We start from the raw sequence: 14579 nt of genomic DNA, 5'->3' as shown, positions 1-14579 counted from the left end.
TTACAGATTTTTCTGTTTTATATGTATTTATTGAATTTATATTTTAAATATATTTGTAATAATAATAATTGTTTTTATTATTATTAAATACTATTTTATTTAATGATATATTTTTTAATTAAGCACATTTGTTTAATTTATGTTTATTTAACCGATTTATTTACTTACATTTTTTTTACATTTACACCAATTAGATTATTCTAATAATGGTTTTACTCTTTTTGTATTGATTAACTGCTTTTGTGAATAGAAAAGCCTTGGCCTGTGGGGCCTCCCTCCTTTTACTGTTGTATTGTGGGTAATGCATTTGTCCTTGATGTGACAAATGTGATAGAACGTGTGTGGGTTTCCTTGTTTATCTTCCTAAATGAGTTTTTGCATTGCATTGTGGGTCGCTGCATGTAGTGGAACTCTATAAAAATCTCAACACCGACAGGCCCAGGTGTGCGTGTATGTAAGTGTGTGTGTCAGTCTATGACGTGGGTTTGTGTGTGTGTCTTGCGAGTCCCTGAAGCAGCATGCAGAGTTGTCTAAATCCTGTACACCTGCAGGCGTATAAAGCAAAGAATCTCTCTTTCACTAATCCTTCTGACGTGTCTCAAACTCGACACCATGAGCTAGGCTTTTCTGTCTCCTTTTTCTCCTCTTTTTGTAGTTTTCCTCTTCATGAAACCTGCATCTCACTTTCTCTTTCTCTTCCCAGGGTACAGCGTCTGTTCTGCAGCGCAGGTCTGATAACGAGGAATATGTTGAAGTGGGCCGCCTGGGTCCGTCTGACTACTTTGGTAAGTGTTGTGAGGAACGCAGAGCCTGCAGCGTTGTGCCAGAGTCTTGTAAATAAGAGAACAGAAGTGCCTAAGCCAGACAGGAAGAGTAGTTTTCCTAACAGGTGGCAGTTCGTCATGTGCAGGGCTTGCAGAATGTAGATCTGTGTGCTTGTTTACCGTCAGTGCGGTTTACACTACTGCACCACAGGCACGCTGATCTTTAGCTTATCGCATGTCAGAATATAGTAATATTTACATAATATAGCGAGACACTGCTTTTTGTATTATGACTGTATTATTTCAAAGCGGTGTGTTTATGTTATCAGCATACAGCAAAGCCAGTGAATTTTAACAGATGACTGCTTTAAGATGAAGTGAGACTTTCTGCACCACAAGTGTCACCAAACAAAATGGCAAAAATAGTGATTGTTTTAAAGAGGTTTTCTAAACACTCCCCCATCTGCCATTGGTTGGCCAAAGAGATCGTCCCTCCTCAAACTCATACCATTGGGTTGAGTCAGTGTTGCAGTGTTTGGCTGCTCAAATGGTTTTTGAATTTATTAGTCTTTGCATAGAAAAAAAAAATACCTTTTTTCAAATTACATTTAAAAGTAACTTTAAATATATTTTTAAATGTCTTTTAAATACTTTGTTGTTGTCTACTTATTTTCTTTAAAGGGTCATAATGTACACATTTGTTTCATTATATCAACTTATAAAGTTAATGTTCTTACATAAAGAGCAAAAACAGTCATAAAAACAAAATGTGTATTTTTTTTATATATTTTTTACATTAATATATTAATTATAATAATGATGATGATTATTATTATGAAACTAATTACTACTAAATATATTAATATTTAATTATTTTGAAAATGTTTTTTCTTATTTATGATTTTTGCCCTGTTTTAGATAAAAAAAAATTAAAATTTACATCCTTAACTTTATTATAATTATTGTTTTACTTACATTCTTACAATTTTAGAATGTTTTATTTTGTGCTGATTATCTACTGTTGGTCTTTGCAACTTCTGCAAAATGACTATGATATAGGAAAGCCCTGATCTGTCAGCTTCACTCCTTTTATTTTCAAACATTTAGTAAAATAACATGTAATTGTATAACAACTTTTAGATTTTTTTGTCCTTTAAAACAGGGCATAATCTACACATTTGTGTCATTATATTCACTCAGTGTTTTTGCAAAACCAGTGCAAAAACAGATCTGTTTTCCCCTCTGTCTGAATTGACTGTTTTTCTACTGTACCTTTAAGTCTTCTATATGCAAATTAACCTTTGCTATGATCAGCTGACATCAGTGTAGCAGCATTGTTCACACATTTATTAAATTGAGAAAGCCTGGTAACTAAGTATTGAATAGGTGTTGTTACTTATGTAAATTTAAGCACTACCAAAACAGAGCCCTGAGGGACACCAGACCTGATGCCATAATGCATTTCTGAATAATTTTGTCAGCCTAGTAGTAATTAATGGTCTGGATGCACTAGGATATTTTGAGTTTTGAATGTTAGAGTTTGTAAAATCTTTTTTATGTCATAGGGAAAAAAAGTGGGAAAATCTAAATTAATTTCTAAATTATGTACCCTTTGAATCAGGTCATTAAGCTAATCCGTGTGTGTTTTATTTATTTATTCAGGTGAGATAGCGCTGCTATTGAACAGACCCCGTGCAGCCACAGTCGTGGCCAGAGGCCCGCTCAAGTGCGTGAAGCTGGACCGGCCACGTTTCGAGCGCGTCCTCGGGCCCTGCTCTGAGATTCTCAAGAGGAACATTCAGAGATATAACAGCTTCATTTCCCTCACAGTCTAACCCGACCTTTATGACATGAATCTAAACCTCTGTCAGGTTACTTGGGTGCCTGGTTGCATAAAATAATGTGAGGTACTTCGTCAGTTTTGCTTAAATCATTAGCTTAACTCTAGTTGAGTTGCTCTGAACTGGGCCGAAAGTAAATAATAATAATAAAAAATATATATTTTATGCAGCCAAGCATCCAGTTTTTACTTTTTTTTTTTTTTGCAAGAAGCACAGTGCTCCATCTTTCTGCACTTTTCCTTTGTGATTTTCTTTTTCTTATGTGCACTTTGAATTGACCTGTGCTGTCACAAAGCTTTATTTCTGCAGATTAAGAGAGTAAATGAGTTGCCCCGACAGACTGATATGAAACATCTTCATGTGGCATGTGTAAATGTCATATAGTACGTGATGCATGCAGACCAGAGATGCATTTTGTACACTTGCCATTGAGCATTGCACAGAAAGGTAATATTACAGATGGCACAAGTATATGAATAAGTTTACATAGATGAAAGAGTTTTATATCTTTTGCCTTTTAGCTGTGTGTTTAGCGTGCTGTGTTTAACCCCATGAGGGTCAGATTGCTGTCTTGTTCGAGAGCTCTGGCCCTCTAATGCGAAATCTGTTTATTGAAAAATGTTTTTTGCTGTTCTATAGTGATATTTTCTTCTTGGCTGTTCCATACACCCTTAACCTTCTCTGAGTTGTGCTTCTGCAGCTGGAATTAATGGGAAGGGGTTTGTTACATTTTAAGACACAAGTTTTAATATAGGACAGCTAAAAAAGGGGTTTTCATGAGAGTCTCGCTGAAGTCTTAGTGTGTTGTAAGAGTTGAATCTGTATGCTGTTGCTTTTCTTTTATGCTTTACAGTGCAATTGTATTACACACAAATGAACATCCACACACATGCTCTTACATCCTGAGGCCATGGCATGTTTGGGTGAATCTCACGAAACCTGTCAAGAACATTTCCAGGTCATATTTCACCCCGATCCCTCCAAACGCACACACACACACACATATCATAGGCTTCATATGTGCAGTATATACTAAATGAAGCCAGTTTTTGGACCACTGAGATTTGGAATAGTGTTTTTTGTACTACCTTTAGTTTATGCTAATTTAAATTAATTAATTAAAAAACATAATTTTTACTGTGATTCAGTAAATAAAATAATACGTAATTGAGAATAATGGCAATTTCAATACATTTGTGGGGAATAAACGGGTAAAATATATATATTTTTTTGTACAGTGTTGAGAATATTGTGAAGAAATTTACACAAGTGTCATGAAAATAATACAAACACAAAGCAAAAATGTCCCAAAAATGCTCTTAAAAATGTGTTTAAATTGATTTATGAAAAAAATATAATTCGATTTTGGGGTGAAATGTGACGAGTTTGTTTGTGGTTCATCAGTTTACTATAAAGGACTAATTGATGTTCCAGAATTGATCGTAAATGGTCAAAAGTAAATAATAAATTGAGAATAATTAAAACTAAAGTAAATTTGTGGGTAATAAAATGCAATAAGATTTATTTATTTATTTATTTTATTTGTATTGTATTGTGGAGAAATTATGGAGAAATGTACACAGTTGTTATGAAACTAATGCAAAAATATAACAACATTGTCCCAAAAATGGTCTTAAAAATAGGTTTACATTTATGAAAGTATATAGTTACATTTTGGGTGAAGTGACAAGTTTGAGTGTAATTCATCAGTTTATTATAAAGAACTTACTAATATGTTACAAAATTTGTCAAAAAAATGGTAAAACCGAAAAATAAGGAATTACTGTAAATTTGTGGGAAAGCAATGGGAATTCAATATTTTGTAGTACACTATTGAAAATACAGGAGGAAATATGTACGCACTCATCATGAAAATAATGCAAACTTAAAAATATGTTTAATGGGGGGGGAGGGGGGTTGTGCGATTCACAAGTTTACCCTGAAGTACTAATGGATATGTGTCAAAATTAATCAGAAATGATCACATTTGTTCTTGGTACCTGCCTACAACAGCATTTTGGCCATTGGTTGTGTGTGTTCAGAACAGAAGTGCTGTAGGTTTTGAGGTCGTGACTTAAGGAGAGTTTTGATTTTTGCATTTCAGTTTATTAAGATGAAGAAGTTGGAGGTTATTTGAGTGAATTTGGAAGGAGTGATTGTGCACGATTTGTATCTTGGTTTTTACTAAATAGAATACACCCCCACCACACACACACACATACACAAACTTTAACATGCATTCTGTGACTCAAATCTTCAGGCCAATAAAGAAAAGCTTCGAACACCATTAAAAGTCTTGTTGCTGTTTAATGCATCTGTTTGTCTCTTTAAACCCCCTTTGATCTTTTCTAGATCACCTTATCATTCTTCCTGTCTGTCTGACTCTCGTTCACCCCGGATCTCTCTCTCTCTTTTACTCCCACTGCCAGTCAGATGTCAGCTTGTGTTGTCAGAGGAAGGGGAGGCCAGCGAGATTAAACTGGAGCTTTTGGCTTTGACACATTCCATCTGATCTTAACCACACTAAATCAACTGGGGAATGTTCTCAAGCCTGCCAGTCAGCCACTTTAAACACACACACACACACACACACACACAAACACTTAATTATAAAAACTTCAGTCTGAATTGATGACCTCTTATTTTAAGACCTCAATTTTCTTTCCATTGTTTCTAATTCAATTGTAACTAATATTTTTTTTCTATTATTAATAAATACTTATTTCATTATTTTATACATGCCTCAGAGGTATTAATTTCCTGTTTTTGTCTTTTCTATCAATATTTTTTTATTTTATTTCATGTGTCAGTTGATTCCTATATGTTTTAAGGGCATTATTGTTTCATTTATTTATCAATGGTAACGCTTTAGTATAGGAACCAATTCTTATTCTAATTGCATATAAGCATGCCTATTATTACTATATGGGCTGATTATTAGTACTTATAAAGCACATATTCTGCATGACTATATTTTGACTAACTATTGATAAGCAGCAAATTAAGAGTTTTGAGGCAAAAGTCATAGTGAATGGCTGGTTTGCGAGAATTGAACCTTAAAATACAGTGTTCCCATTTTTACATATGATTTTTTTGCATGCTTTTAAGAATCTAATTTTCATTTTCATTTTTTCAATAGCATTGTATTATTTTGCATGTTGTAAATGTTATCTTTTTACCAACTTTGAATTTTGTTTATTTATACTTTTTGAATTTAACTTTATTAATAAGATTTTGTAAATTCTTTGCATGTTTTGAAAGTTTTAATTATATTTCCTTTGATCTTGCTTTTATTCTTTGCACGTTTTGATGACATGAGTATTTTTATTTATTTTTTTCCATCTTAAACTTGTAATTTTGCATGCATTAAAGGAGTTAATGTTTTAGTTTTTTTAATAGCATTATAATAATATTAGATTTCTAGATTTTTATTTTCGCATGATTTTTTTTAAATAAATGTACTCTTTAATTTTGTATTTTAAATAGATGAGGATTTTTAATTGAACTATACAAGGCTTTGTAAATTTTTTGCATAATTTAAAAGTTTGAATTATCTTGCTTTTTATGTTCCGTTAATTGTTTGTTTGTTTTATACTTCAATCTAATATTTCCTTATTTTCTTGTGTTTTTACAGTCAGTTTAATTGGAGCAGATTTGCGACCGGAGTCTCAGTAGATTTCATTACCAGCGTCCCGCCTTTACCGCCCCACCCCGTCATGAAACATTTAACAGATTTGCCCCCGACCATTATGTGAGAACACTTTGATATTCAAGCTTAAACTGTATAACTGCTAACTTGCCATCTTTGTGTCCTAAACGAATCCCTGTATACAGCAGTATCACTGCATGAACATCCACATTACAGTTCAATCCCATTCTGCTCGGGTCGAGGGCTCTAATGAGAAAACGAGAATGAAAGGATCAGAGGAAAAGAGGAAAGGAGGTGCAGAGGTCAATCAGGAGAGCAGCAGATCAGGTCAGCAGATCACAATCTCTCTGAATAATGGAATTCCTCAATTCAAAGGAGTTAATGGAACAGGAAATAAAGCCATGATCTGATTACAGTTCAAACACTCTTCTGACTTTTGGAGGTTTTAAAATTCAGCCGGAACTCAAAGCATCAAATATAATTATAGACTGACAGATTGAGATCTCGACTAGTAATATGATCATGGGAAGATGGGAAGTAGGCAGTCCAAATTTCATAAAATCATTAAAAACAACTCTATTATGGACAGTCAGTTAATTTCTGAACTATATAGACCACCTAATTATTTGCATATATGACTAAAGATCCAACATGAAATGTAACCAAATTCCCACAGGACATTAGACACTTCATTAGACGGATTCACTTGAATGTTTCCTGTTTAGTGACACTTAAAAGTCACCTGCGCAATGACATTTCAGTCCCAGAGGAACCGCACAAGCAATTGTCTTAACAAGTCTTTCACATTCCACCCTTTAAAAAAGTCTTTCTTTTGACGTACTGCTCATACAGATTTTGCAGTATGCAGTGTATCATGCACAACATATATGAAGTTCCAGGATGTTATTCCACTTTTATCCCCACTGCAATATCCATTCTTAATAAAAATACCTGGTCAAATAGTAGAATTATAGTGTTTTCTTATTTATTTCTGAAGTGCCTAAGTTGTGTAATAATGTGTAATGTATGTCTTTTTATGGATGTGTGGATTAGTGTGAGCTTTTAACTGATGGCAAATTTATGTTAGCATATAAAAGACAATAAAGCTTTTTGAATTTTAATTACATGTACCTACTGAATTTGCCCAAGTGTGCAGTATAACCAGGACACAAATAAAACTAAAAACTGAAACTATGACCTGTTACTTGAAATAAAATAAACATTCATTTATTTTAAATTTTATGCATTTATCAGACGCTTTTATCCAAAGCGACTTACAGTGCATTCAGGCTATCAATTTTTACATATCATGTGTTCCCGGGAAATCAAACCCCCAACCTTGAGCTTGATAGCGCAGTGCTCTACCAATTGAGCTACAGGAACACTATTTTAACTTGAAGTGCTGAGATAACTAAAACTGATAAATAAATTACTAAATTAATACAAATTTATATAGACATAAAAAAGCAATAAAATTACTAAAAATGTATGTAAAATTAATGTGAAAACAAAATGTAAATATAAAAACTAATTCAAAACATCAACAAACACTGTCCCAGTGTATCATTCATTCTAAAATATCACTGCTGTACTGTAAAATTTACTGTATTTTGTATTTGGCTTAGTTTGAGATATTTAAAGTTGTGTGCTGTGAAAAAAAAGCATTATGAAGAAGTAATTGTTTCTAATTAGTAGTGCGCTCATGAGGTTGCATGTTTAATTTAGCAGGTGGCATGCAGTTAGCATAAAAAAACAAATTTGAGTTGTGTTTGTGTTGAATTTCGTAGGAAATTGGTGCACCACACATTTACTACAAGTCAGGAATAGTGTTGTCAGCATTTCCAAACATGATATCTGCATTATCCTTTTTAGACTTCCAAACGATATTGCAAATTGAAATACAAATGTATTTATTTATTTATTCCCAAGTTGTTGAAGTATGCATTATGTACTGGACAGTATGCACTGAGCATAGCTCTGCTGCTGAATTCCAAACGTGGCCGGTGTTAAGTAGACATGCACTTAACTGGCACTGACACACACACACACACACACACACACACACACACACACGTTAATCTGCTGGAAGGATGGAAGAGTCTCAAGGGTGTCATTAACCAATAACCGGCACTTAGATGGTATTGTGCTGTAACACAAGCATGAGAAATGAACAGTCCATTATTACTTCAGCTAAATGACTCTTGAATTCTCTGATCGATGGCTCGTTGTCCTCCATCACATCTGACCCATACTTAAGGTCACAAGATAATTCTGACCCCAGGGGCTTCTGTGATTTGTGGAGTGCAGGATGGCCTTTCCATCAAATGCTGCATGTGACGTTGCTGATTGAAGCCACTTAGATCAAAACTTGCATACACACTTTTTTATTTCAATTTATTTGTACCATTGTGAAGAAGTACATGGAAGACTTTCAAAAAGAGTATTTATTACAAAGATATCATTTAAATTAATGTACTTATTACTTATTGTTATTTCCAATTCAAATGTATAACAGCTTAAATTTATATTAAATGTACCTTGAAATTTAGAGTGATTTTTGACATCTTTATGTAATTTCATAATTGCTTCTCCTTTGTTCAGTTTACTGCCAAATGTTTGTTTAATATATATATATAATTAAAACTAGTAAATCATGCATTTAAATATGATTTTAATTACACATTTGTTGTTAAGTTGAAATTTTGTACTTTAAAAAATATATATATTATCTGTATAATCTAATGTTCTTATTCTAAGCACATAAACATTAAAAGGTAATTAATATGTATTGTAAACTAAAATGTTTAATGACATTATTGCAAAAAGCACTTTAAATGTGCATTTTAGTGTGTCATAAAATTAGACTGAAGTAGGCTTTCAATTAATTGTTAATATTTAATTTTCAATCTGTAAGTACAGGTTTTTTCATATATATACTTATGTTTTTAAGTACACTGCAATTTAATGTTTAATAAAATAAGTACTCTTTTTATAAAGGGTATATAAATGCATTTTATGATGGTAAGGTCTGAAAAAAGTGCTAATTTTATCAATAAACGTTGCATGGATAAATATGTTAAAGTTAATGCTACAGTAGGTTCTGAAAAGAATACAATTATAGATGCTATTTTTATTTTTTAAATATTTTATTTTTCAGATAATATAAATCATGTGCATGTTAATGTAACAATAACATATCTTGAAATACATGATCTGATATTACTGAATTAAGCTGATTGATGACGTTAAGTCTGTTTTAAGGACAGATCAAATAGAAGGGGATAGTTCACCCTCAAATGAAAGTCGTTTATCATTTACTCTCATGCCCTCATGTCACTTTATTACTTTTTATTAATTTAAATATTGTTTAGAAGAATGTCTGATCTGCTCTCTTCTCCACACTGATACTCTCGCTCAGTCTCGTGAATTCCTCAGCCGCTTCTGGACTTGTCGCTTTATTGCTTTCATATAACAGTAAAGAGCCAAACTCCTCTAATTTTCTTTTAAAAGCTGGCGGCCTGCCTGTGGCTTCCAGAGGAGCTGCTAAGCATCATGGGAGGGAGCTTTTAACAGTGCTTCATGAATGCTTCGATGTGTGTGAACTGTTATTGTGGATCGCTTACATCGGGTGAGGCAAAATCTAATATTCCTGTGCCACACACACATACACACACACACACACACACACACACACACTCATTTATTGTGGCTCAATGAAAAAGAGCCTGAGCTCGCCATTCAAACTGTGAACTCAACAAGAGCCAGGGATGTTTTTAAGGGCCTTATAAATTTCTTATAAAAGTCTTAAGAGTCAAGAAACACCTGTTTGTGATTGTTAGTGTCTGTTTTGGAGGGTTTGGTTTTAATTGCCATGTTTATGGTGAGTCGAGGGGTTAGTTTTTTCTACAAATTAAGGAATGTGGCTAGTAAAAAGGAATAAGTTAGTACAAGAAAATGCAAGGGCTACTGAGGGAGTGCAGTTACACATTCACTGCAGCACAATTCAATATATATATTATGTTATAATATTTAATATTTAGAATATAACATATTTAATATTTAGTGTTTTATTTAATCGAAGGTATTCAGTTATTATGAAAAATGAATGAAAGTAATAATGACAAAGTAAGGCTGCACTGATGCCAGTATGATACTAGAGACCAAATGATGATTTTATTTTGTTTTATGTTATTGCACGGTTTTATTTTATTTTATTGCGTTGTCTAGTTTAATTATTTTATTGCAATGAGTGTTTGTTTTGTTGCTTTATTTTACTGCATTGCATGATTTCTCATTTATTTATTTTTTGTTTTGTTGCATTGTTTATTTTATTTTTTTGCATTGTTTTATATTATTGAATTGCATAGTTTTATTATTTTTCTTTTTTTTTGGTCCATTGTTTTATATTATTGCATTGCTTTGCTTAATTGTATTTGTTTATTTATTTGCATTGTTTTATTTTTTTTTGTTGCATTATTTTGTTTTATTGCAATGCTTAGCTTTTTGTTTATTAATGTGTTGCATTTTTTATTTGACTACATTTAATTTTTGTTGCATTGTTTAATATTTTTGCATTGCTTTGTTTTATTTTATTATTGTATCGCGTTATTTATATTAATTTTATTGCATTACATTGCATTCATTTATTTAAATTGCACTTTTTATATTAATGCTTTGACATTATTTCAGAAAACAGTCATGCCAGTAAAGTGCTTTGATGTTGACAATTTGACTAAACTGAAGACTTGAAATGAAACACTTTCTCCCTCAGGTTTCTCTACAGATTTGTCTTCTAAATAATCCCTTGTTTTCTCAAACTCCTCACCCCTGGGCATAGTGCTGTCAGGACCACAGATTGAGCTCAGAAGAAACGCAGAAATCCCACAGATTTCAGGATTGCCTGCTTCTCCTCTTCCTCTCTGGTTTTCTCCCCCACCTGTGTCCCATGACCAGAGAGACGAGATGAGAGCAGAATCTGACATGCCAGTTTACCGCAATCAAGGGCTTAAGGCTCTAATAAGAATCTGAAGACAGCTTGTTGTGCTCCTTTAGGAAGCCAGTCAACTCAGAGCAAAGACTGCCATTCCTTTTCTTTCCATACTAATTTGTTTCATAGCTAAGTGCATCTCAAACATGTTAGCCCATTCAGAGACGTGAAGCACCGAAATTGTATATTCTGTGGATTGATTTTAAATGGGCGACACTGACAGTGTTTGGCCTCCGGCGGGGGCCAAGGTCAGACCACCACGATGTGGTAAGACCCCTGTCTTCCTCTTTCTCCTTTCCCACATTCCACGCTGCTCTCAAAAGTTAAGAAGTCAAGCATATGACAGGCAGCAGAGCAGCGGCAATTACCCCATCACACCTCCTCCCCGAATTCCCCGCTTCCTCTACTTTTTTAAAGAGGGAAAATAAGAGGCACTGTTTTACAACAAATCTGTTCGAGGCCTGCGTGTTCAGGCTGGTCCACGGTGTGTGTGGATGTGAGTTCAGTGTCGTTTGCCAGACAATCTTAATCCTATGCAACTTATTGCTGCTTCTTATCGAGTTGTCTGTGTCGCAAAGATGAGATCTCAGAAAACCTCAAGTTCCTGGGTCACTTAAATGTTTTTGTATGTTAAGATGACAGGAGCTTAACTGTTAGAACCATCACCCTGAGCGCATGTGTATGTTCATGAGTGGGTTGTGTTGTTGGATGTGATGCTGTGTCTCTTGTGTTCAGGTCCACTACAATTCTGAGTGAAATCACTGCACTTCTTCAAAGAAATCACATGATTCACATCATTTGTCCAAGGATCCATAGGACATGCAGGCTTGGAGATATTCTGTAGCTAAGTGAAAATTGTACGCTCACATTCCTTTATAACAATGATTCATTTGTGCTTTTGATTTATTAGGGGTTTTCGCTAAGGCAAGTAAGGTATGTTATTTATTTATTTCTTTCTTTTTAGAGGAACTTGTAAAACTGGTATAGCTGGACATTTATTTGCATTGCATCAAATGGCATCACTGAGGTTGCTTTTATTATATTTTATATTAAATTGCATTTTTTTGTTGTTGTTTTTTGCTTTTGTTGCATTGCATAGCTATTTTTTCTAAGCAATCAGACCTTGGCCTGGCAGACAATAAAATATACAAAATAATATATATATAAATAAATACACACACACACACACGTTTGTTTTTGTGAAAAGTGGTGACATCCCATAGGCGTAATGATTTTTATACTGTACAAACTGTATATTCTATCACCATACACCAACCTACACCTAACCCTAACCCTCACAGGAAACTGTGCATTTTTACTTTCTCAAAAAAACTCATTCTGTATGATTTAAAAGCATTTTGAAAAATGGGGACTTTGGTTATGTCCTCATAAGTCACCCTTTCCTTGTAATACCTGTGTCATACCCATGTCATTATACAGAGTTGTGTCCTGATATGTCACAAAAACATGGGCCCTTTTGTAAGTATGCAACCAGCCAGAAAAGCCTAGCATTATGCTGCTAAGATTTGCAACAACACAAACAAGAATTCAAAATAGTTTCATAAAACATCCTACTACAGCTGGTTTTGCTGATGTAGACATTATCCCCGTGAATGTTCTGGCAAAGTAAAGGAACGAAACCGAGTGATAAGGCAGGACTGACAGAAAGCAATAACTCCACGCACACATTCTTCGACTGTAATAGTGTCTGAGAGCAGATGACTGTGCGCTACACACTGGATAGAGGGCAGATTCCTTGGTGGAGTAACGTAATATACCTTTGGACAAGAATCTTTTAATTGCGTCTGTATAAACGGTGTGTTTGTGTGCGCTGCTCAGATATGCTGTGATTCAGCTTGTGCTGTGTCATCACTGAAAGCGTCTCGGCTCAGGGAGAATCACCTCTGATTCACAGTGCTATCAGTGGAGGAGCAGACGAGCGCATGTGAGTTTGTCTGGAGGTGAAGTTCTGTTTTGTTTACTGGTTGCGTGGTTAGGTCATATAATAAAATCTAAGTCTAAAAATAGCTCACGATACTATCACATTCTTATAGTCTTGTGGTCTTTCACTACCCTTTGTTGTCACCTCGTTTTATTTATATTTTTCACTTGTTTTGTATTTTTAGTAGTCTACCACTCCTTGTAACTAACTTTGTAACTTTAAAGTTCACTTTTTTTCACTAGGCTTCTGTCATTAGAGCTTCACAGATTCTGGTGTGCATGTAGCCTGTGGAAACAAACAGTCATATACTTCTGGAACATATTCCACATCTTTATGGCTGTTTTTACTGCATGCCATCTTCTGTGGAAGTCTTTATTGGGCATGATGTTCTTATAGGAACATTCTGCTCAGCTGCCAGTGAAAGCACTTTTTAATGGGGAATCCCTCTCATGTGCCAGACAGCTCACTGTATTACCCTCTCACTTTCTTTATTTGACTCTACTTTCTCTTAATAATGTCATAAAATGGTTTATATTTATTAAAATGCCTTTATAAAGCCTAATGTGGCTTTATGATTTTTTTCCTCTTTCATTCTCCAAAACTTAGCAATTCTTGTTCCTCTCCTTGCATCATTCAAGTTTCATTTCCTCTGATCATTGTTCCTCCTTCAGACCCTCGCAGTCCTTCTGTCGGCCACTGTACATCAAGATCTGACCCTCTTCTCTTTCCGAATGGATGAGTAAGTCTTACGGCTGGTCTCCAGGAATTTTTTTCCCACGTCATTTAGTCAGAATTGAAAGTGAAAATTGAGTAATACAGAAAGACCTTCATATGTAACATGGATAGAAACTACCGTTTAAATATAAAACAAGCAAGCAACTTCTAAAGAAAAAGTTTATTATTTTGTAAAGTAGGCCTATCATATTTATTGTAACTATTAAAAATGCAAAAAAAAAGGCTAGTACTTCTACTTTTGTTGTTTTAGAAATGCACACACATTATTTTATTAGTTTTACAAAAAGTTATTTTATTAAAAAAAAGGAAGAAAAAAAAGAATAAAAAGGTATCCTTCCGCTAGAAAATATAGTTCCTGATTTCACAGAACGTTGCTATGCAATAAGCGCTCCGCTATGGGCGATGCACTGATTCGCATCGGTAAATATTAACGTTTCGTTTGACCTAATTTCATGTGTATCAGAAGACAAGACCCAAATTATTTATTTTGTAATGCATAGTTACAACATAAGGCCGTTCACATAGTTACTATATCACTACGCGCAACATAGATGAACATTCGTAAATTACGTGTTAGGAATATCTTCTAGCGGCAAATTGCGCATTTGCTATATTGATTCCTTGCTGCATAATTGTTTTATAAGAAAAAAAAAACGTAAAT

General features: G+C 34.0%; 2 protein-coding genes across 8 annotated transcripts in view; both read left to right on the top strand.

Moving 5' to 3' along the window:
- The window catches only part of LOC132152027 (cAMP-dependent protein kinase type I-beta regulatory subunit), a 55347-nt gene extending 50036 nt beyond the window's left edge, over positions 1–5311 (top strand). For all 3 annotated transcript variants that reach the window (XM_059560674.1, XM_059560683.1, XM_059560666.1), the window contains exons 10-11: positions 704–785; positions 2427–5311. In XM_059560674.1, coding sequence (XP_059416657.1) covers positions 704–785; positions 2427–2599 — 255 coding nt within the window. In that variant the 3' untranslated portion in view covers positions 2600–5311. The remainder of the gene's footprint in view (positions 1–703; positions 786–2426) is intronic.
- Positions 1–14579, top strand: part of LOC132151902 (Fc receptor-like protein 5) — a 628771-nt gene that overhangs the window by 556019 nt on the left and 58173 nt on the right. The window lies entirely within an intron of this gene.

The sequence above is a fragment of the Carassius carassius genome, chromosome 1 (assembly GCF_963082965.1).
Source record: "Carassius carassius chromosome 1, fCarCar2.1, whole genome shotgun sequence".
Lineage (NCBI taxonomy): Eukaryota > Metazoa > Chordata > Actinopteri > Cypriniformes > Cyprinidae > Carassius > Carassius carassius.
Note: the sequence above shows the minus strand (reverse complement) of the source record. Positions and strands in the feature narration are given on the sequence as shown.